The sequence below is a fragment of the Lethenteron reissneri genome, unplaced genomic scaffold (assembly GCF_015708825.2).
Source record: "Lethenteron reissneri isolate LAM-NWPU_2019-01 unplaced genomic scaffold, ASM1570882v1 scaffold_1639, whole genome shotgun sequence".
Lineage (NCBI taxonomy): Eukaryota > Metazoa > Chordata > Hyperoartia > Petromyzontiformes > Petromyzontidae > Lethenteron > Lethenteron reissneri.
In genome coordinates, this window is record NW_026891376.1 from 2,560,512 (window position 1) to 2,586,075 (window position 25,564).

General features: G+C 51.3%; 1 protein-coding gene and 1 pseudogene across 1 annotated transcript; both read right to left on the reverse strand.

Annotated features, from left to right (window-relative positions):
* On the reverse strand, positions 1–22,135 carry LOC133339012 (cytochrome b-245 light chain-like). Its single transcript, XM_061547150.1, has 6 exons — positions 21,545–22,135; positions 19,438–19,507; positions 15,915–16,091; positions 12,230–12,313; positions 4,954–5,035; positions 1–489 (listed from the first exon to the last, which is right to left on the reverse strand). The coding sequence occupies exons 1-6, from the start codon at positions 21,603–21,605 to the stop codon at positions 280–282; spliced, it is 684 nt and encodes a 227-aa protein (XP_061403134.1). The 5' UTR covers positions 21,606–22,135; the 3' UTR covers positions 1–279.
* Positions 5,964–6,072, reverse strand: LOC133339026 (U2 spliceosomal RNA; annotated as a pseudogene).
* Positions 22,136–25,564: the final 3,429 nt, after the last annotated feature.

Below are 25,564 nucleotides of genomic sequence, written 5' to 3' on the forward strand. Positions count from 1 at the left end.
TAAAAAATATGATAATTGGTTTTTTACCCTTCTATCTGGCAACAAATTTTCAGAGTTATGTTTTTTGTTTGCATTACGACTGCAGGTATTGTGGTCTATGCAAACATGACTCCTTGTAAAAAAAAGGTGTCAGTTTTGTTGCCAGATAGAAGGGTGAAAAAACAATTATCAATCCCTCGCCATTCAAAGAGTTGACTTCCCGAGTGGCGACGCAAAACCAAAACGACCCCGCGGGTTTCATCGGTAGCGCCACCGACGCGTGCCGGGAGACGTGCGGTCTCACGGTGCCAGCAGCGGCGTACGCTCCGAGGCGCCGACCGGTGTCGCCGCCGCCGCCGCCGCCGTGTCATCGTCCGTGCCGGAGGCCCCGAGCCTCCACGTCACCGACGAGAGTTGGCGCTGGATGTGGATGAAACAGGCGGCGACGACGCGGCGTTCGTGGCGGGGTCGGGCGCGTCCGCTGACCCATGACTCCCCGGCCACCGCCGCCTGCAAGGGGGGGGGGGGTGAGCAGAGGTCGCAACCGGGTACCCGATACCCGTACCCTACCCGATACCCGGCTACCCGTACCCGTACTCTACCCGATACCCTTACCCTACCCGATAACCGTACCCTACCCGATACCCGTACCCTACCCGATACTCGGCTACCCGTACCCGGCCGGGTACGGGTAGCTGTTTGCGACCCTGGTGCGGCCGGGTACGGGTAGGCCGTGAGTCACTGGTGAGTCACCGTTTGTCACTCATTTCCCAACGTCTTGTCTCTTCTCACAATTCAAGTTCCTAGAATCAACCCACCCGCGCCAGCAACGTGGCTTCATCCCAGAGGTCGCAATCGGGTACCCGATACCCGTACCCTACCCGTACCCGGCCGTACCCGTACCCTACCCGTACCCGTTTGCGACCTCTGGCGACGACGCGCCGTGTCAACATGAAGCGTCAACATGGAGCGCTGCGGTCGGCATGGTGGGCTAGGTAGGGTGGTGCGGAAGAAGTTCAACATCCATGCAAACACAGACTCACACACAGAGACCCACAGACTCACACAGAGAGGCCCATAGACTCACACAGAGACCCACAGACTCACACAGAGACCCACAGACTCACACAGAGAGGCCCATAGACTCACACAGAGACCCATAGACTCACACAGAGAGGCCCATAGACTCACACAGAGAGACCCATAGACTCACACAGAGAGACCCATAGACTCACACAGAGAGACCCATAGACTCACACAGAGAGACCCATAGACTCACACAGAGAGGCCCATAGACTCACACAGAGAGGCCCAAAGACTCACACAGAGAGGCCCATAGACTCACACACAGAGACCCATAGACTCACACAGAGAGACCAATAGACTCACACAGAGAGACCCATAGACTCACACAGAGAGACCCATAGACTCACACAGAGAGGCCCATAGACTCACACAGAGAGGCCCATAGACTCACACAGAGAGGCCCATAGACTCACACACAGAGACCCATAGACTCACACAGAGAGACCAATTAGACTCACACAGAGAGACCCATAGACTCACACAGAGAGACCCATAGACTCACACAGAGAGACCCATAGACTCACACAGAGACCCATAGACTCACACAGAGACCCATAGACTCTCACAGAGAGGCCCATAGACTCACACAGAGAGACCCACAGACTCACACAGAGAGACCCACAGACTCACACAGAGAGACCAATAGACTCACACAGAGAGACCAATAGACTCACACAGAGAGACCCATAGACTCACACAGAGAGACCCATAGACTCACACAGAGAGGCCCATAGACTCACACAGAGAGACCCATAGACTCACACAGAGAGACCCATAGACTCACACAGAGAGGCCCATAGACTCACACAGAGAGGCCCATAGACTCACACAGAGAGACCCATAGACTCACACAGAGAGGCCCATAGACTCACACAGAGAGGCCCACAGACTCACACAGAGAGGCCCATAGACTCACACAGAGAGGCCCATAGACTCACACAGAGAGGCCCATAGACTCACACAGAGAGACCCATAGACTCACACAGAAACCCACAGACTCACACAGAGACCCATAGACTCACACAGAGAGGCCCATAGACTCACACAGAGACCCATAGACTCACACAGAGAGGCCCATAGACTCACACAGAGAGACCCATAGACTCACACACAGAGACCAATAGACTCACACAGAGAGACCCATAGACTCACACAGAGAGACCCATAGACTCACACAGAGAGACCCATAGACTCACATAGAGAGACCCACAGACTCACACAGAGAGACCCACAGACTCACACAGAGAGACCCACAGACTCACACAGAGACCCATAGACTCACACAGAGAGACCCATAGACTCACACAGAGACCCATAGACTCACACAGAGAGACACATAGACTCACACAGAGAGACCCATAGACTCACACAGAGAGACCAATAGACTCACACAGAGAGACCCATAGACTCACACAGAGAGACCCATAGACTCACACAGAGAGACCCATAGACTCACACAGAGACCCATAGACTCACACAGAGAGACCCATAGACTCACACAGAGAGACCCATAGACTCACACAGAGAGACCCATAGACTCACACAGTGACTCATAGACTCACACAGAGAGGCCCATAGACTCACACAGAGAGGCCCATAGACTCACACAGAGAGACCCATAGACTCACACAGAGAGGCCCATAGACTCACACAGAGAGACCCATAGACTCACACAGAGAGACCCACAGACTCGCACAGAGAGACCAATAGACTCACACAGAGAGACCCATAGACTCACACAGAGAGACCCATAGACTCACACAGAGAGACCCATAGACTCACACAGAGAGGCCCATAGACTCACACAGAGAGGCCCATAGACTCACACAGAGAGACCCATAGACTCACACAGAGAGGCCCATAGACTCACACAGAGAGACCCATAGACTCACACAGAGAGACCCATAGACTCACACAGAGAGGCCCATAGACTCACACAGAGAGACCCATAGACTCACACAGAGAGACCCATAGACTCACACAGAGAGGCCCATAGACTCACACAGAGAGGCCCATAGACTCACACAGAGAGACCCATAGACTCACACAGAGAGACCCATAGACTCACACAGAGAGACCCATAGACTCACACACAGAGACCAATAGACTCGCACAGAGAGACCCATAGACTCACACAGAGAGACCCATAGACTCACACAGAGAGATCCATAGACTCACACAGAGAGACCCATAGACTCACACAGAGAGACCCATAGACTCACACAGAGAGACCAATAGACTCACACAGAGAGACCAATAGACTCACACAGAGAGACCCATAGACTCACACAGAGACCCATAGACTCACACAGAGACCCATAGACTCACACAGAGAGCCCCATAGACTCACACAGAGACCCATAGACTCACACAGAGACCCATAGACTCACACAGAGAGGCCCATAGACTCACACAGAGAGACCCATAGACTCACACAGAGACCCATAGACTCACACAGAGAGACCCATAGACTCACACAGAGACCCATAGACTCACACAGAGACCCATAGACTCACACAGAGAGACCCATAGACTCACACACAGAGACCAATAGACTCACACAGAGAGACCCATAGACTCACACAGAGACCCATAGACTCACACAGAGACCCATAGACTCACACAGAGAGGCCCATAGACTCACACAGAGAGACCCATAGACTCACACAGAGACCCATAGACTCACACAGAGAGAACCATAGACTCACACAGAGACCCATAGACTCACACAGAGACCCATAGACTCACACAGAGAGACCCATAGACTCACACACAGAGACCAATAGACTCGCACAGAGAGACCCTCAGACTCACACAGAGACTCATATAAACTCACAAAGAGAACCATAGACTTACCAAAATACCCACAGACTCACACAGAGACCCATATACTCACACAGATACCCAAAGACTCACACAGAGACCCATAGACTCACACAGAGACCCACAGACTCACACAGAGACCCACAGACTCACACAGTGACTCATAGACCCACACAGATACCCACAGACTCACACAGATACCCAAAGACTCACACAGATACCCATAGACTCACACAGATACCCATAGACTCACACAGATACCCACAGACTCGCGTAGAGACCCACAGACTCACACAGAGACCCATAGACGCACACTGAGACCCACAGACTCACACAGAGACCCACATACTCAAACAGAAACCCATAGACGCACATAGAGACCCACAGGCTCACACAGAGACCCATAGACGCACACAGAGACTCACACAGAGACCCATAGACTCACACAGAGACCCACAGACTCACACAGAGACCCACAGACTCACACAGAGACCCACAGACTCACACAGAGACCCACAGACTCACACAGAGACCCATAGACTCACACAGAGACCCACAGACTCACACAAAGACCCACAGACTCACACAGAGACCCATAGACTCACACAGAGACCCATAGACTCACACAGAGACCCACAGACTCACACAGAGACCCACAGACTCACACAGAGACCCACAGACTCACACAGAGACCCACAGACTCACACAGAGACCCACAGACTCACACAGAGACCCACAGACTCACACAGAGACCCATAGACTGACACAGAGACCCACAGACTCACACAAAGACCCATAGACTCACACAGAGACCCACAGACTCACACAGAGACCCACAGACTCACACAGAGACCCATAGACTCACACAGAGACCCACAGACTCACACAAAGACCCATAGACTCACACAGAGACCCACAGACTCACACAGAGACCCACAGACTCACACAGAGACCCACAGACTCACACAGAGACCCACATACTCACACAGATACCCACGGACTCACACAGTGGGGGAGGTTGGGGGTAGGGGGGTGTGTGGGGAGTCTTTGGGGGTCCCCACTTACCCGCAAGTAAAGGAGGCTTGCAAGGAACAGGCTGATGCTTCCAAGGAAGGTGGAGAGCGTGAAGCCGCAGGGGATGCTCATCCTGGATAGGTGGGTGGAGTGGGGGACGGGGGGGGAGAGCGGGCGATTCGGGGCATGAAGACAAAGATCCCCCGCGTAGCCTGTCACAGACCGTAGGGGCAAGTGCTGTTAGCGAGCAGCACCTGTGAATGTCGGCACGGCACACGAGGGGGTGGGTGGCCAGCACCACGCCCGGCCGCCTTTATCTCCCGAGTGGCGATGTTTATGCACTGCACTCATTTGAGGCTGAGTCGACCTAGGGGAGGCCCAGGACCGGTGTTGTTCGCGCAGTGCCCCCATCTGCCAAGGGCCGTTTGGATATTTATAACATCATTCGTGGGCCATACAAAATGATCAACTTAGAAAATTAACCCGTAAAAACAAAATTTTTCACTATAAATCCTTTATATGCGTGGCGGCTAGAGTCCTCTCGTCCTCTGGCTTGAGATGGCTGCCACCTATGGGTCAGATGATTGCCTGCCACCATTAAGCAATTGGTAATTAAATATAATTTATTTTTTCCTAAAAAGTGTAAAATTTTGGAGAAAAAAAATTCACGAAAATAAATTGTCACGCACAACGAGTCTGTGTGGAAGATTTCAGCTCGATTGGATCACGGGAAGTGGGTTAAAAAACGACCGAAAGATTTGCACGGTCGTAAGCGCGCAAGCAAGCAAGCAAGTGAACTTATTATAAAGGATTTAATAAAGGATTTAGAAATGAGCCCGTTGTTATATTTGGTCAAACATTTCATTAACTCGCCCCTAATGTGATGGCTGGAACTGCTTTTCTTTGGCGAGGCGTGGGGTGATGTTAGCCGGTATTGATGATGATGTTGCTGCTAAATTTCGATTTAAAGCTTTCGTGACTGCAGGGATTCATCTTCTTGGTTCTTTCGGTAAAGTCACGTAGAAGGGAAGTAATAAAATAATAAAAATAAAACATAATAAAATAATTCTCACATTTAATATAAGGTACCACAATGTGGTACGTATCAGATATTAAACTGATAAGAACAAATACTACACTTGATCTTAGCCAAAAGGCCGAGATACGTACCACATTGTGGTACCTTATATTAAATGTGAGAATTATTTTATTATGTTTTATTTTTATTATTTTATTACTTCCCTTCTACGTGACTTTACCGAAAGAACCAAGAAGATGTTGCTGCTACTCGCAACTGCTTTTCCAGGTTTGCTCCTAGATTTATTGAATTTCGAGTCCTGCCTGCGGTTGCCTTGGCAGGGCCCAGACCCAAATGATTTCGCGGGGCTTTATATGGCCCGCAGGCCGGACGTTCCCTCCACCCCTGCGAAACGATGGCAACATCAGCCGCCATGCACCACTAAGCAGAGGTCGCAACCGGGTACCCGATACCCGTACCCTACCCGATACCCGGCTACCCGTACCCGGCCGGGTACGGGTAGCCGTTTGCGACCCTGGTGCGGCCGGGTACGGGTAGGCCGTGAGTCACTGGTGAGTCACCGTTTGTCACTCATTTCCCAACGCCTTGTCTCTTCTCACAATTCAAGTTCCTAGAATCAACCCACCCGCGCCTGCAACGTGGCTTCATCCCAGAGGTCGCAATCGGGTACCCGATACCCGTACCCTACACGATACCCGTACCCTACACGATACCCGGTCGGGTACGGGTAGCCGGGTATCGGGTACGGGTACGGGTACCCGTTTGCGACCCTGGTGCGGCCGGGTACGGGTACGGGTAAGGAATCAAAACCCGTTTGCGACCTCTGCCACTAAGTGGCAGTGAGGTCACCGCGGTGTTTGTGCCAGGCTAGGTACATGTCGAGGCTATCGCGTGAAGTGTGGAAAGTCTTCTCGGTTCTTTCGGTAAAGTCATCACGTAGAAGGGAAATAATAAAATAATAAAAATAAAACTTCATAAAAAATACAATTCTCACGACGTTTCGGCCACAACGCAAGCAGCCGTCCTCAGGTGAAGAACAGGTCTGTCGGAAAGACAGCGTCTGAATGAGCACCACCAAGCTTGGCAGCGTCTATTTAAGCTGCTGGGTTAGAGGGGAAGGGCGCCTTGACAAAGGAATTTGCATATCAACAGAGGAATTTAGCATATTTATGGGAAATGCAGATATGGGATTAGTCACTACTTGTGGAATGCGTAGGAGGTGGGGTCTCAAAGTCATATTATGCCCGTGCATTATGTATGTAAAAAAGCGTGGAAAGCTTGCTGCTGGCAGGAGGTCACGGGACAGACGCAGATGCCATGGGTTGACTGAGATGACCGGTAGATGCACCACCAGCTGTACCCTCCTACTGTGCCAGGCTAGGTGCCAGAGGTCATGGGACAGACCCAGCAGGTGCCATGGGTTGACTGAGATGACCGGTAGATGCACCACCAGCTGTACCCTCCTACTGTTCCAGGCTAGGTGCCGCAAGTCACGGGACAGACCCAGCAGGTGCCATGGGTTGACTGCTGTGCCAGGCTAGGTGCAGGAGGAGGTCACGGGACAGACCCAGCAGGTGCCATGGGTTGACTGAGATGACCGGCAGATGCTACCACCTGTGCCCCCTACTGTGCCAACTCGCTGCGTTGTAACTGCCCGTTACTCCACTCGTTGTTGTGAGCTTCGTTCTTCTGCCCTTGGCTGTTGGTGGAGGGCGACTGCCTCCAACTGCCCCATCAGCGGCGTCCTTCACGAGCCTCCTCCTCCACAGAAGCCGTTCTTGACACCGCTAGCAACGGCCATTGGCAAGTCCACTCAGCTCCACATCCTCCTGTACCGCATCAGCTCCATCTCTTCCCTAGCTGTGCCACTCACCCACTCACTCACTCACCACACCCACTCACTAACTCTCACCTACCCACTCACCCATCCATTCGCCACACCTCACCCACCCACTCAGCAATCAGCTCCATCTCTTCCCTTGCTGTACCCACTCACTCACCCACCCACTCACTCACTCACCCACCCACTCACCAACTCTCAACTACCCACTCACCCATCCATTCCCCACTCCTCACCCACCACTCAGCCATCAGCTCCATCTCTTCCCTAGCTGTGCCACCCACCCACCCACTCACTCACTCACCACACCCACTCACCAACTCTCACCTACCCACTCACCCATACATTCGCCACACCTCACCCACCCACTCAGCCATCAGCTCCATCTCTTCCCTTGCTGTACCACTCGCTCACCCACTCACTCACTCACTCACCACACCCACTCACTCACTCTCACCTACCCACTCACCCATCCACTCGCCACACCTCACCCACCCACTCAGCCATCAGCTCCATCTCTTCCCTTGCTGTACCCACTCACTCACCCACCCACCCACTCACTCACCACACCCACTCACCAATTTTCACCTACCCACTCACCCATCCATTCGCCACACCTCACCCACCCACTCAGCAATCAGCTCCATCTCTTCCCTTGCTGTACCCACTCACTCACCCACCCACTCACTCACTCACCACACCCACTCACCAACTCTCACCTACCCACTCACCCATACATTCGCCACACCTCACCCACCCACTCAGCCATCAGCTCCATCTCTTCCCTTGCTGTACCACTCGCTCACCCACTCACTCACTCACTCACCACACCCACTCACTAACTCTCACCTACCCACTCACCCATCCATTCGCCACACCTCACCCACCCACTCAGCAATCAGCTCCATCTCTTCCCTTGCTGTACCCACTCACTCACCCACCCACTCACTCACTCACCCACCCACTCACCAACTCTCAACTACCCACTCACCCATCCATTCCCCACTCCTCACCCACCCACTCAGCCATCAGCTCCATCTCTTCCCTAGCTGTGCCACCCACCCACCCACTCACTCACTCACCACACCCACTCACCAACTCTCACCTACCCACTCACCCATACATTCGCCACACCTCACCCACCCACTCAGCCATCAGCTCCATCTCTTCCCTTGCTGTACCACTCGCTCACCCACTCACTCACTCACTCACCACACCCACTCACTCACTCTCACCTACCCACTCACCCATCCACTCGCCACACCTCACCCACCCACTCAGCCATCAGCTCCATCTCTTCCCTTGCTGTACCCACTCACTCACCCACCCACCCACTCACTCACCACACCCACTCACCAATTTTCACCTACCCACTCACCCATCCATTCGCCACACCTCACCCACCCACTCAGCAATCAGCTCCATCTCTTCCCTTGCTGTACCCACTCACTCACCCACCCACTCACTCACTCACCACACCCACTCACCAACTCTCACCTACCCACTCACCCATACATTCGCCACACCTCACCCACCCACTCAGCCATCAGCTCCATCTCTTCCCTTGCTGTACCACTCGCTCACCCACTCACTCACTCACTCACCACACCCACTCACTCACTCTCACCTACCCACTCACCCATCCACTCGCCACACCTCACCCACCCACTCAGCCATCAGCTCCATCTCTTCCCTTGCTGTACCCACTCACTCACCCACCCACCCACTCACTCACCACACCCACTCACCAATTTTCACCTACCCACTCACCCATCCATTCGCCACACCTCACCCACCCACTCAGCAATCAGCTCCATCTCTTCCCTTGCTGTACCCACTCACTCACCCACCCACTCACTCACTCACCACACCCACTCACCAACTCTCACCTACCCACTCACCCATCCATTTGCCACACCTCACCCACCCACTCAGCAATCAGCCCATCTCTTCCCTAGCTGTGCCACCCACCCACTCACCAATTCTCACCTACGCACTCACCCATCCATTCGCCACACCTCACCCACCCACTCACTCACTCACCACACCCACTCACCAACTCTCACCTACCCACTCACCCATCCATTCGCCACACCTCACCCACCCACTCACTCACTCACCCACCCACTCACTCACCCATCCACTCGCCACATCACCCACTCACTCACCACACCCACTCAATCACTCTCACCTACCCACTCACCCATCCACTCGCCACATCACCCACTCACTCACCACACCCACTCAATCACTCTCACCTACCCACTCACCCATCCACTCGCCACATCACCCACTCACTCACCACACCCACTCACTCACTCTCACCTACCCACTCACCCATCCACTCGCCACATCACCCACTCACTCACCACACCCACTCAATCACTCTCACCTACCCACTCACCCATCCATTCGCCACACCTCACCCACCCACTCAGCCATCAGCCCATCTCTTCCCTTGCTGTACCCACTCACTCACCCACCCACTCACTCACTCACCACACCCACTCACTCACTCTCACCTACCCACTCACCCACCCATTCGCCACACCTCACCCACCCACTCAGCCATCAGCTCCATCTCTTCCCTTGCTGTACCCACTCACTCGCCCACCCACTCACTCACTCACCACACCCACTCACCAATTTTCACCTACCCACTCACCCATCCATTCGCCACACCTCACCCACCCACTCAGCCATCAGCCCATCTCTTCCCTAGCTGTGCCACCCACCCACTCACCAACTCTCACCTACCCACTCACCCATCCATTCGCCACACCTCACCCACCCACTCACTCACTCACCCACCCACTCACTCACTCTCACCTACCCACTCACCCATCCACTCGCCACATCACCCACTCACTCACCACACCCACTCACCAACTCTCACCTACCCACTCACCCATCCACTCGCCACATCACCCACTCACTCACCCACCCACTCACTCACTCTCACCTACCCACTCACCCATCCACTCGCCACATCACCCACTCACTCACCACACCCACTCACCAACTCTCACCTACCCACTCACCCATACATTCGCCACACCTCACCCACCCACTCAGCCATCAGCTCCATCTCTTCCCTTGCTGTACCACTCGCTCACCCACTCACTCACTCACCACACCCACTCACTCACTCTCACCTACCCACTCACCCATCCACTCGCCACACCTCACCCACCCACTCAGCCATCAGCTCCATCTCTTCCCTTGCTGTACCCACTCACTCGCCCACCCACTCACTCACTCACCACACCCACTCACTCACCACACCCACTCACTCACTCTCACCTACCCACTCACCCACCCATTCGCCACACCTCACCCACCCACTCAGCCATCAGCTCCATCTCTTCCCTTGCTGTACCCACTCACTCGCCCACCCACTCACTCACTCACCACACCCACTCACTCACTCTCACCTACCCACTCACCCATACATTCGCCACACCTCACCCACCCACTCAGCCATCAGCTCCATCTCTTCCCTTGCTGTACCACTCGCTCACCCACTCACTCACTCACCACACCCACTCACCAACTCTCACCTACCCACTCACCCATACATTCGCCACACCTCACCCACCCACTCAGCCATCAGCTCCATCTCTTCCCTTGCTGTACCACTCGCTCACCCACTCACTCACTCACCACACCCACTCACTCACTCTCACCTACCCACTCACCCATCCACTCGCCACACCTCACCCACCCACTCAGCCATCAGCTCCATCTCTTCCCTTGCTGTACCCACTCACTCGCCCACCCACTCACTCACTCACCACACCCACTCACCAATTCTCTCCTACCCACTCACCCATCCACTCACCACACCTCACCCACCCATTCAGCCATCAGCTCCATCTCTTCCCTTGCTGTACCACTCGCTCACCCACTCACTCACTCACCACACCCACTCACTCACTCTCACCTACCCACTCACCCATCCATTCGCCACACCTCACCCACCCACTCAGCAATCAGCTCCATCTCTTCCCTTGCTGTACCCACTCACTCACCCACCCACTCACTCACTCACCACACCCACTCACCAACTCTCACCTACCCACTCACCCATCCACTCGCCACATCACCCACTCACTCACCCACCCACTCACTCACTCTCACCTACCCACTCACCCATCCACTCGCCACCTCACCCACCCACTCAGCCATCAGCCCATCTCTTCTACAGCCTGTTGCGTGTCTATTTTAGCCCCTCTCCATCTGTCCAAACATCAGCTGCTTGGGGCACGCGACCCGGCAGACCCAGCCTCCTCGCCTGCCGGAGGAGTTCACCGATGACGGGAACCTGCGTCCAGATCTCCCGAGGAAGGACCCGCGAGTTCCTTGAAGAGGAAGCCCCCGGGGAGAGCGGACCTCAGGCGTGGTGGGCTCCCCTTGCACCCCCAACACGAGACTCACACGAGACTCACGTGGTGTAGAGCAGCGCGCGGCTGTAGTAGGAGGTGGTGACCATTCCCAGGGCATCCACCAGCCGCTCCAGCAGCTCCTGAGCCCTGCAGAGATAGAATGCCACGGCTCGGCCCTTGAGCAGCTCACATGCATCCCATTGTTTCCACTGGCCACACCCGAACCGAGCCAGGCCATGGGGACCCTGGCACGGTACGGGTGGTGTTTTTCCACTGCCCACACCGGCTCCATTCCCAGCAACACAAACGACCGTCGCTTGCGGCGTGGCGATCGAAACGTCGTGATCAATAACACTGGTCAACAAAACAAAATTCTGGCCTGGACTTTTGCAGCTGTTTTAAACTAATTTCAGGGTGCTGATTCCAATTCTAGATTTGAAGCTTCCGTGACTGCGAGGATTCATATTCTTAAGTCACGTAGGTAAAACATCAAAATTAATAATAATATTTTTATTTTATTTTATTTATTTTATTTTTTATTAATTTAGATGTTTTACCTACGTGACTTTACCGGAAAAACCTAAGAATATGCTGATTCCAAATCTGATCTCAGATTTTCTCTATCACATCTCATTTTTATGCTATCGGCATACCCCATTTTCATTGATTTTACCTGAAATTAACTCTGTCACTTATGATTGCAAGTTGATGTGAGTCAGTGACTGCTTTAGTGTTAAAATACGGTGCTGTATTTTTAGGATAGTGTGTCTATAATATCATTTTATGTAGATATCCACATTTATTTAATATTTTTCTTCCGCAGTTTTTATTGAAAATACAATATTTGATATCTCAAAAACCTGATGTGATAGACAAAAAAATTTACCTTAAAACAGTTGGAATACCTTATGCCAGCAAAAGTGTGTTGACCAGTGTTATTGTTTCTAGATTTGAAGCTTTCGTGACTGCAAGGATTCATATTCTTAGGTTTTTTTCGGTAAAGTCACGTAGGTAAAAAATTAAGATTAATAAAAGTAAAATTAAAATAAAATAAAAATCACGACGTTTTGGAGGCAACACAAGCTTCCGTCTTCAGGTGGAACCGTCACAGCACGATTGCTGTATCAAGTGAGAGAAATACCAAGAACACAGTCCTTGTATATATACTGGTTGAGGGTGGGAGGAGTCAAGGTAGGCCCCTGGATATTATTGTTGTGAGGTTCGGTGCGGCTGAAGCACGCTGTTAGGAATGAGCCTTTGTTGTGTAAACTAGGTGCGGATGCTGTAAAGGTGCATGTAAAAGGGACTGAGCCTTTAGTTATGTAGAGGTGGTGCGGCTGAAATCGCTGCCAGGAAATGAGTCTTTGTTGTGTAGAATGGTTGACTGAGCCTATTGTTATGTAGATGTGGTGCGGCTGAAATCGCTGCCAGGAAATGAGTCTTTGTTGTGTAGAATGGTTGACTGAGCCTATTGTTATGTAGAAGTGGTGTGGCTGAAATCGCTGCCAGGAAATGAGTCTTTGTTGTGTAGAATGGTTGACTGCGCCTATTGTTATGTAGAGGTGGTGCGGCTGAAATCGCTGCCAGGAAATGAGTCTTTGTTGTGTAGAATGGTTGACTGAGCCTATTGTTATGTAGAGGTGGTGCGGCTGAAATCGTTGCCAGGAAACGAGTCTTTGTTGTGTAGAATGGTTGACTGAGCCTATTGTTATGTAAAGGTGGTGCGGCTGATATCGCTGCCAGGAAATGAGTCTTTGTTGTGTAGAATGGTTGACTGAGCCTATTGTTATGTAGAGGTGGTGCGGCTGAAATCGCTGCCAGGAAATGAGTCTTTGTTGTGTAGAATGATTGACTGAGCCTATTGTTATGTAGGGGTGGTGCGGCTGAAATCGCTGCCAGGAAATTAGTCTTTGTTGTGTAGAATGGTTGACTGAGCCTATTGTTATGTAGAGGTGGTGCGGCTGAATTCGCTGCCAGGAAATGAGTCTTTGTTGTGTAGAATGGTTGACTGAGCCTATTGTTATGTAGAGGTGGTGCGGCTGAAATCACTGCCAGGAAAAGAGTCTTTGTTGTGTAGAATGGTTGACTGAGCCTATTGTTATGTAGAGGTGGTGCGGCTGAATTCGCTGCCAGGAAATGAGTCTTTGTTGTGTAGAATTATTGACTGAGCCTATTGTTATGTAGAGGTGGTGCGGCTGAAATCGCTGCCAGGAAATGAGTCTTTGTTGTGTAGAATGGTTGACTGAGCCTATTGTTATGTAGAGGTGGTGCGGCTGATATCGCTGCCAGGAAATGAGTCTTTGTTGTGTAGAATGGTTGACTGAGCCTATTGTTATTTAGAGGTGATACGGCTGATATCGCTGCCAGGAAATGAGTCTTTGTTCTGTAAAATGGTTGACTGAGCCTATTGTTATGTAGAGGTGGTGCGGCTGAATTCGCTGCCAGGAAATGAGTTTTTGTTGTGTAGAATGGTTGACAGAGCCTATTGTTATGTAGAGGTGGTGCGGCTGAAATCACTGCCAGGAAATGAGTCTTTGTTGTGTAGAATGGTTGACTGAGCCTATTGTTATGTAGAGGTGGTGCGGCTGATATTGCTGCCAGGAAATGAGTCTTTGTTGTGTAGAATGGTTGACTGAGCCTATTATTATGTAGAGGTGGTGCGGCTGAAATCGCTGCCAGGAAATGAGTCTTTGTTGCGTAGAATGGTTGACTGAGCCTATTGTTATGTAGAGGTGGTGCGGCTGAAATCGCTGCCAGGAAATGAGTCTTTGTTGTGTAGAATGGTTGACTGAGCCTATTGTTATGTAGAGGTGGTGCGGCTGAATTCGCTCCCAGAAAATGAGTCTTTGTTGTGTAGAATGGTTGACTGAGCCTATTGTTATGTAGAGGTGGTGCGGCTGAAATCGCTGCCAGGAAATGAGTCTTTGTTGTGTAGAATGGTTGACTGAGCCTTTTGTTATGTAGAGGTGGTGCGGCTGAAATCGCGTCCAGGAAATGAGTCTTTGTTGTGTAGAATGGTTGACTGAGCCTATTGTTATGTAGAGATGGTGCGGCTTAAATCGCTGCCAGGAAATGAGTCTTTGTTGTGTAGAATGGTTGACTGCGCCGATTGTTATGTAGAGGTGGTGCGGCTGAAATCGCTGCCAGGAAATTAGTCTTTCATCTTCTTGGTTTTTTTGGTAAAGTCACGTAGAAGGGAAGTAATAAAATAATAAAAATAAAACATAATAAAATAATAAAAATAAAACATAATGAAATAATATAATTCTCACGACGTTTCGGCCACAACGCAAGCAGCCATCCTCAGGTGAAGAACAGGTCTGTCGGAAAGACAGCGTCTGAATGAAACACCACCAGGCTTGGCAGCGTATATTTAAGCTTGGTGGTGCTCATTCAGACGCTGTCTTTCCGACAGACCTGTTCTTCACCTGAGGACGGCTGCTTGCGTTGTGGCCGAAACGTCGTGAGAATTGTATTTTATTGTTTTATTTTTATTATTTTACTATTTCCTTTCAACGCGACTTTACCGAAAGAACCAAGAAGATGAATCCCTGCAGTCACGAAAGCTTTAAATCGAAATTTAAATGAGTCTTTGTTGTGTAGAATGGTTGACTGAGCCTTTTGTTATGTAGAGATGGTGCGGCTGAAATCGACGTGACTTTAACCGAAAGAACCACAGAGCACGCAACGGGGTCACGGTGTCCGCACGTTGAGCACGATGAGCTCCGAACGCCGCGATGCGTCTCACCGCCGTGGCCGACGCTTGGGCTCGCCGGCCGGGGCTCTGCGTGGAGCGGCCTCCTCCTCCCGTCGCTGAGCCCTCGTGTCCTCGCGAGGACGCCGGGCCCCTTCCTCGTCCACCTTCTCCTTGTCCACCTTGGCCCCGCGCGGGTACTCGATGAGTGACACCAGCGAGCCCAGAGCCCTGCGCCGTAGGTAAGGAGGACTAGGGGGCCTGGCCACGTGGGGGAGGGGGGGTCTGTCTAGAGATGGGGTTCACCACCTCGTGTCCACTGTGAGACTCACCACGTGACCACTGACTCACCACGTGACCACTGACTCACCACGTGACCACTGACTCACCACGTGACCTCTGACTCACCACGTGACCACTGACTCACCACGTGACCACTGACTCACCACGTGACCACTGACTCACCACGTGACCACTGACTCACCACGTGACCTCTGACTCACCACGTGATCACTGACTCACCACGTGTCCACTGACTCACCACGTGTCCACTGACTCACCACGTGACCACTGACTCACCACGTGACCACTGACTCACCACGTGTCCACTGACTCACCACGTGACCACTGTGAGACTCACCACGTGACCACTTGTGAGACTCACCACGTGTTTGTGCCATGGTGGTAGTGATGTTGTAGCTATTGGTGATGTTGTGGTGATGTGGTGGTGATGTGGTGGTGATGTGGTGGTGATGTTGTAGATGTGGTGGTGATGTGTGAGTGATGTGTGAGTGATGTGTGCGTGATGGTGGCATTGATGGCACTGATGTGACGATGGCTCACCTCCAGCAGCGAGCCTCACCATCACTGACCACGTGGTGTGAGCACGTGACACTCCACGTGGCCTCAAATCGGCCTGACATCGGGGCCATCCCATAAATGACGTCACGCGATTTTGGACGATTTTGACCCCCCCCCCCCCTTCGTCACACGGCGTCACAAAAAGTCAGACCCCCCCCTCCTCAAATATGACGCCACAAAGCTTTGCCCCCCACCCCCCCCCCCCCAAAAATGCTTCAAATCGCTTTAAACTGTTGTCATTGTGGTGCGTATTTAATGTGGCGCTGCACTCTGATGTTGTAGGAGAAAAACATTTATTACAAAGTCTATTTCATTAAGTAGAACGTCACCATTGGAACCTCATTTGCCAGTAAAAAATATGATAATTGTTTTTTTTACCCTTTTATCTGGCAACAAAACTGACACCTTTTTTTACAAGGAGAAAAAAAAACATTCCAAGATGAAAAGCCTCTTGGCGTCATCTGGTCCAACACCAAGTGAGACTAGGCTCTAAGGAAAGCTGTCTCGGGTGTGGACCAATCAACTTCAAGGACAGTGCATACATTATCAGAGTTGTGTTTTTTGTTTGCATTACGACCGCAGGTATTGTGGTCAATGCAAACATGACTCCTTGTAAAAAGGTGTCAGTTTTGTTGCCAGATAGAAGGGTAAAAAAACAATTATCTGATAATGTATGCACTGTCCTTGAAGTTGATTGGTCCACACAAATGAGGTTCCAATGGTGTAAATGTTTACCCCGAGCTCTCGTACTCTGATGGTGCATTGTCTTTGAGTTGTGCGCCTTTTGGCGTCATCTGGTCCAACACCATGTGAGACTAGGCTCTAAGGAAAGCTGTCTCGGGTGTGGACCAATAAACTTCAAGGACAGTGCATACATTATCAGAGTTATGTGTTTTATTTGCATTATGACTGCAGGTATTGTGGTCTATGTAAACATGACTCCTTGTTAAAAAGGTGTCAGTTTTTTTGCCAGATAGAAGGGTAAAAAAACAATTATCATAAGTAGAACGTGTTGTCTATATTTATTTAAAGTTGCGCATTTTCACGTGACGTCACATTTCTCAAACACCCCCCACCCCCCCTCGTCACACATCGTCACAAATGTCTGACCCCACCCCCCCCCCCTAAGGTGCGTGACGTCATTTATGGACGGCCCCGATGCCAGGCCGATTTGAGGCCACGTGGAGTGTCACGTGCGCACACACCACGTGGTCATTGATGGTGAGGCTCGCTGCTAGAGGAGAGCCATCGTCACATCACCATCACATCACCACCACATCACCACCACATCACCACCACATCACCACAACATCACCACCACATCACCACCACATCACCACCACATCACCACCACATCACCACCACATCACCACCACATCACCAACACATCACCACCACATCACCACCACATCACCACCACATCACCAACACATCACCACCACATCACCCCCACATCACCACATCACCACATCACCACCACATCACGCACACATCACCACCACATCACCACATCACCACCACATCACCACCACATCACCACATCACCACCACATCACCACCACATCACCACCACATCACCACAACATCACCACATCACCACCACATCACCACCACATCACCACCACATCACCACCACATCACCACATCACCACCACATCACCACCACATCACCACATCACCACCACCACATCACCACCACATCACCACCACATCACCACCACATCACCACCACATCACCACCACAACATCACCACCACATCACCACCACATCGCCACCACACCACCACCACATCACCACCACATCACCACAACATCACCACAACATCACCACAACATCACCACCACATCACCACCACATCACCACTACATCACCACTACATCACCACCACATCACCACCACATCACCACCACATCACCACCACATCACCACCACATCACCACCACATCACCACATCACCACCACATCACCACATCACCACATCACCACCACATCGCCACCACATCACCACCACATCACCACATCACCACTACATCACCACCACACACCACATCACCACCACATCACCACATCACCACATCACCACCACATCACCACCACACACCACATCACCACCACATCACCACATCACCACATCACCACCACATCATCACATCACCACCACATCACCACCACCACACCACCACAACATCACCACCACATCACCACCACATCACCACATCACCACCACACCACCACCACATCGCCACCACACCACCACCACATCACCACCACATCACCACATCACCACCACATCACCACCACATCACCACATCACCACCACATCACCACCACATCACCACATCGCCACCACATCACCACCACATCGCCACCACATCACCAATAGCTACAACATCACCACCACATCGCCACCACATCACCACCACATCACCACATCACCACCACATCACCACATCACCACCACATCACCACTACATCACCACTACATCACCACTACATCACCACCACATCACCACCACATCACCACCACATCACCACCACATCACCACCACATCACCACCACCACATCACCACCACATCACGCACACATCATCACCACATCACCACATCACCACCACATCACCACCACATCACCACATCACCACCACATCACCACCACATCACCACCACATCACCAATAGCTAGTGAGGTTGAGCGCGAGCGACGTGGCAAGGATACAGACCCACCGCCGATAACCCCCAGAGTTCACACTCCTCCACCACCGCAACGAGGCCACCAATCATCAGCACTGGGGTCGATACATCACACAGGGGAGACACTTCAGGTGACGCCAGAGGTCGCAACCGGGTACCCGATACCCGTACCCTACCCGATACCCGGCTACCCGGCCGGGTACGGGTACGGGTAGCCGTTTGCGACCCTGGTACGGCCGGGTACGGGTAGGCCGTGAGTCACTGGTGAGTCACCGTTTGTCACTCATTTCCCAACGTCTTGTCTCTTCTCACAATTCAAGTTCCTAGAATCAACCCACCCGCGCCTGCAACGTGGCTTCATCCCAGAGGTCGCAATCGGGTACCCGATACCCGTACCCTACCCGTACCCGGCCGGGTACGGGTAGGGTACGGGTACGGCCGGGTACGGGTACGGGTAGGGTACGGGTACGGCCGGGTACGGGTACGGGTAGCCGTTTGCGACCCTGGTGCGGCCGGGTACGGGTAAGGAATCAAAACCCGTTTGCGACCTCTGGGTGACGCTCTCGGGTGTACACACCCACAATGCACCACTACCTCATCTGGTACACTATCTGGTACACTACCTGGTGACCTGGTGCACTACCTCACCTGGCGCACTACCTCACCTGGTACACTACCTCTCCTCGCACACTACCTGGCCTGGTTTACCACCTCGCCTGGTACACTACCTTGCCCGCTATACTAAATACTCTGATTATGAGATGTATAATCTTCTATACAATAATACGCTAAGATACTTTTTGTCCTGTAACATGCTGCCCATCTGGTTGGCTTGTTGAGATGCACAGAGACCCACAGAGATACATAGAGACCCGCTGAGATACATAGAGACCGACTGAGGCATCAGGGTCGGATTGAACCCACGACCTCCTGTATACCAGGCGAGGCAGTTAACATCTCCTAGCCACATGCAAACTCCAAATGTACAGCAGGCGTCATGGTCAGATTGAACCCACGACCTCCTGTATACCATGCGAGGTAGTTAACATCTCCTAGCCACATGCAAACTCCAAATATACAGCAGGCGTCATGGTCAGATTGAACCCACGACCTCCTGTATACCATGCGAGGTAGTTAACATCTCCTAGCCACATGCAAACTCCAAATATACAGCAGGCGTCATGGTCAGATTGAACCCACGACCTCCTGTATACCATGCGAGGTAGTTAACATCTCCTAGCCACATACAAACTCCAAATGTACAGCAGGCGTCAGGGTCGGGTTGAACCCACGACCTCCTGTATACCAGGCGAGGTAGTTAACATCTCCTAGCCACATGCAAACTCCAAATATACAGCAGGCGTCAGGGTCGGGTTGAACCCACGACCTCCTGTACACCAGGCGAGGTAGTCAACATCTCCTAGCCACTGTGATGCCTCAAACAAGTTGTAACACGTTCTGCCCCGCTCTTTGCCGACAAATACAAAAAAAATGTCGTGCGTCCATTCAACTCAATAGCTGTGTGATAAAAATAATAATAACAACCCTATGTGTCCTGACTTTTGGGCCACCCTGTGTATGGTTTGGCCTGTAATGTTGGCGAGGTGATCTCAGTTCCAATTAGGTCAGCAAAGATCGATAACACTGGTCAACACACTTTTTCTGGCATAAGGTATTCCAACGGGTCTAATGTAATTTTGGGGTGCTGATTCCAAATCAGTTTTTTGTCTATCACATCAGGTTTTTGAGATATCAAATATTGCATTTTCAATAAAAACTGCAGAAGAAAAATATTAAATAAATGTGGATATCTACATAAAATGATATTATAAACACACTATCCAAAAAATACAGCACCGTATTTTAACACTAAAGCAGTCACTGACTCGCAACAACTTGCAATCATAAGTGACAGAGTTAATTTTGGGTAAAATCAATGAAAATGGGGTATGCCGATAGCATAAAAATGAGATGTGATAGAGCAAATCTGAGATCAGATTTGGAATCAGCACCCTGAAATTAGTCTAGAACAGCTGCAAAAGTCCAGGCCAGAAAAAAAATGTGTTTTTTGTTGTTGACCAGTGTTATTAATACTCACTGGTCAGCAAAGATCGATAATTCTTAATACTCACTGACTCCGGACATCAGAGCTAGCTCATTGGCCCACAGCGCCCATTCCACACGCGATGCCATGGCCAGTCACGGGCCCAAGCCACTTGGGGGACACGTGGACTCGGAGAGAGAGAGACTCAGAGATACAGAGACAGAAACACGGGGACTCAGAGACACGTGGACTCAGAGATACGGAGACAGAAACACGGGGACTCAGAGACACGTGGACTCAGAGACACAGAGACAGAGACACGGGGACTCAGAGACACAGAGACAGAGACACGGGGACTCAGAGACACAGAGACAGAGACACAGGGACTCAGATATAGAGAGACAGAGACAGAGACACGGGGACTCAGAGATACAGAGACAGAGACACGGGGACTTGGAGATAGAGAGACAGAGACACAGAGACAGAGACACGTGGACTAAGAGAGAGAGACTCAGAGATACAGAGATAGAGACACGGGGACTTGGATGTAGAGAGACTAAGAGACACAGAGACAGAGACACGGGGACTAAGAGAGAGAGACAGCGACACGGGGACTCAGAGACACAGAGACAGAGACACGGGGACTCGGAGATACAGAGACAGAGACACGGGGACTCAGAGATAGAGAGAGACAGAGACACGGGGACTCGGAGAAAGAGAGACAGAGACACGGGGACTCAGAGACACAGAGACAGAGACACGGGGACTCGGAGATACAGAGACAGAGACACGGGGACTCGGAGAAAGAGAGACAGAGACACGGGGACTCGGAGATAGAGAGACAGAGACACGGGGACTCAGAGACACAGAGACAGAGACACGGGGACTCGGAGATACAGAGACAGAGACACGGGGACTCGGAGATAGAGAGACAGAGACACGGGGACTCAGAGACACAGAGACAGAGACACGGGGACTTGGAGGTAGAGAGACTAAGAGACACAGAGACAGAGACACGGGGACTTGGAGAGAGAGAGATTAAGAAATACATAGACAGAGACACGGGGACTCAGAGACACAGAGACAGAGACACGGGGACTTGGAGGTAGAGGGACTAAGAGACACAGAGACAGAGACACGGGGACTAAGAGACACAGAGACAGAGACACGGGGACTTGGAGGTAGAGAGACAGAGACACGTGGACTAAGAGATACAGAGACAGAGACACGGGGACTCGGATATAGAAGGACACTGGGACATTGGGACACACAGTGACCCAAATATGAATGTACTCGGACACACAGAGACCAGGAGTACACACAAAGGCCCGGAGACACACAGAGACCAGGAGACACACAGAGACACAGACACACTGAATCCAGGAGACACACAGAGAGACCGAGAGACATACACAGAGACCCGGAGACACCCACAGACACAGACAGAGAGACACACACAGAGAGAGACTGGAGTCCAAAAGACACAGACAGGGACAAAGAGATGCACAGAGAGATCTAGAGAGCCGGAGACACAGACAGAAAGACACACAGAGATCCAGAGGGTTGGACACAGAGAGACTTGGAGTCACAGAGACACAGACACAGACAGAAAGACACACAGAGATCCAGAGACACACACAGAGACGTGGAGACCCAGAGACAGAGAGACACACACAAAGAGACTTGGAGACACAGACACACAAAGAGAGACCTGGAGTTACAGAGACACAGACAGAGACAGAGAGACACACACAGAGACCCAGATACACACAAAGAGACTTGGAGACACAGACACAGACACACAGAGAGAGACCTGGAGTTACAGAGACACAGAGACAGAGACACACACAGAGACTTTGAAACCCAGAGACACACAGACACACAGACAGAGAGACACACAGAGAGACTTGAAACCCAGAGACACAGAGACACACAGAGAGAGACACACACAGAGACTTTGAAACCCAAAGACACAGAGACACACAGAGAGAGACACACACAGAGACTTGGAGACCCAGAGACACAGACACAGACAGAGAGACACAGAGAGACTTTGAAACACAGAGACACAGAGACACACAGAGAGAGACACACACAGAGACTTTGAGACACACAGAGACACTCAGAGACTCAGAGACTTTGAGACACACAGAGACACACAGAGACTCAGAGACTTTGAGACCCAGAGACACACAGAGACACACAGAGACTTTGAGACACAAAGACCCAGAGACACACAGAGACACACACAGAGAATTTGAGACGCAGAGACACACACAGAGACTTTGAGACACAGAGACACACAGAGAGACACACACAGAGACTTTGAGACGCAGAGACACACAGAGAGACACACACACAGAGACTTTGAGACACACAGAGACACACAGAGACTCAGAGACTTTGAGACGCAGAGACACACAGAGAGACACACACACAGAGACTTTGAGACACACAGAGACACACAGAGACTCAGAGACTTTGAGACACAGAGACACACAGAGAGACTTTGAGACACACAGAGACACACAGAGACTCAGAGACACAGAGACACAAAGAGAGCTGGAGTCACAGAGACACAGAGAGAGAGACACACACAGAGACTTTGAGACGCAGAGACACACAGAGAGACACACACACAGAGACTTTGAGACACACAGAGACTCAGAGACTTTGAGACACAGAGACACACAGAGAGACACACACACAGAGACTTTGAGACACACAGAGACTCAGAGACTTTGAGACACAGAGACACACACAGAGACACACACACAGAGACTTTGAGACACACATAGACTCAGAGACTTTGAGACGCAGAGACACACACAGAGACACACACACAGAGACTTTGAGACACACAGAGACTCAGAGACTTTGAGACGCAGAGACACACAGAGAGACACACACACAGAGACTTTGAGACACACAGAGACTCAGAGACTTTGAGACACAGAGACACACAGAGACACACAGAGACTTTGAGACACACAGAGACTCAGAGACTTTGAGACGCAGAGACACACAGAGAGACACACACACAGAGACTTTGAGACACACAGAGACTCAGAGACTTTGAGACGCAGAGACACACAGAGAGACACACACACAGAGACTTTGAGACACACAGAGACTCAGAGACTTTGAGACGCAGAGACACACAGAGAGACACACACACAGAGACTTTGAGACACACAGAGACTCAGAGACTTTGAGACGCAGAGACACACAGAGAGACACACACACAGAGAGACTTTGAGACACACAGAGACTCGGAGACTTTGAGACGCAGAGACACACAGAGAGACACACACACAGAGACTTTGAGACACACAGAGACTCAGAGACTTTGAGACACAGAGACACACACAGAGACACACACACAGAGACTTTGAGACACACAGAGACTCAGAGACTTTGAGACGCAGAGACACACACAGAGACACACACACAGAGACTTTGAGACACACAGAGACTCAGAGACTTTGAGACGCAGAGACACACAGAGAGACACACACACAGAGACTTTGAGACACACAGAGACTCAGAGACTTTGAGACGCAGAGACACACAGAGAGACACACACACAGAGACTTTGAGACACACAGAGACTCAGAGACTTTGAGACGCAGAGACACACAGAGACACACACACAGAGACTTTGAGACACACAGAGACTCAGAGACTTTGAGACAGAGAGACACACACAGAGACTCAGAGACTTTGAGACGCAGAGATACACAGAGAGACACACACACAGAGACTTTGAGACACACAGAGACTCAGAGACTTTGAGACCCAGAGACACACAGAGAGACACACACAGAGACTTTGAGACACACAGAGACTCAGAGACTTTGAGACCCAGAGACACACAGAGAGACACACACACAGAGACTTTGAGACACACAGAGACTCAGAGACTTTGAGACACAGAGACACACAGAGAGACACACACACAGAGACTTTGAGACACACAGAGACTCAGAGACTTTGAGACGCAGAGACACACAGAGAGACACACACACAGAGACTTTGAGACACACAGAGACTCAGAGACTTTGAGACGCAGAGACACACACAGAGACACACACACAGAGACTTTGAG

Coding starts and splice junctions, on each gene's coding strand:
- LOC133339012 (XM_061547150.1), bottom strand. CDS start 21,605: ATGGCATCGCGTGTGGAATGGGCGCTGTGGGCCAATGAGCTAGCTCTG. Junction 19,508..21,544: donor AGCTCTGATGTCCGGAGTCA/GTGAGTATTAAG, acceptor TATCGACCCCAG/TGCTGATGATTGGTGGCCTC. Junction 16,092..19,437: donor GGGTTATCGGCGGTGGGTCT/GTATCCTTGCCA, acceptor CCTACGGCGCAG/GGCTCTGGGCTCGCTGGTGT.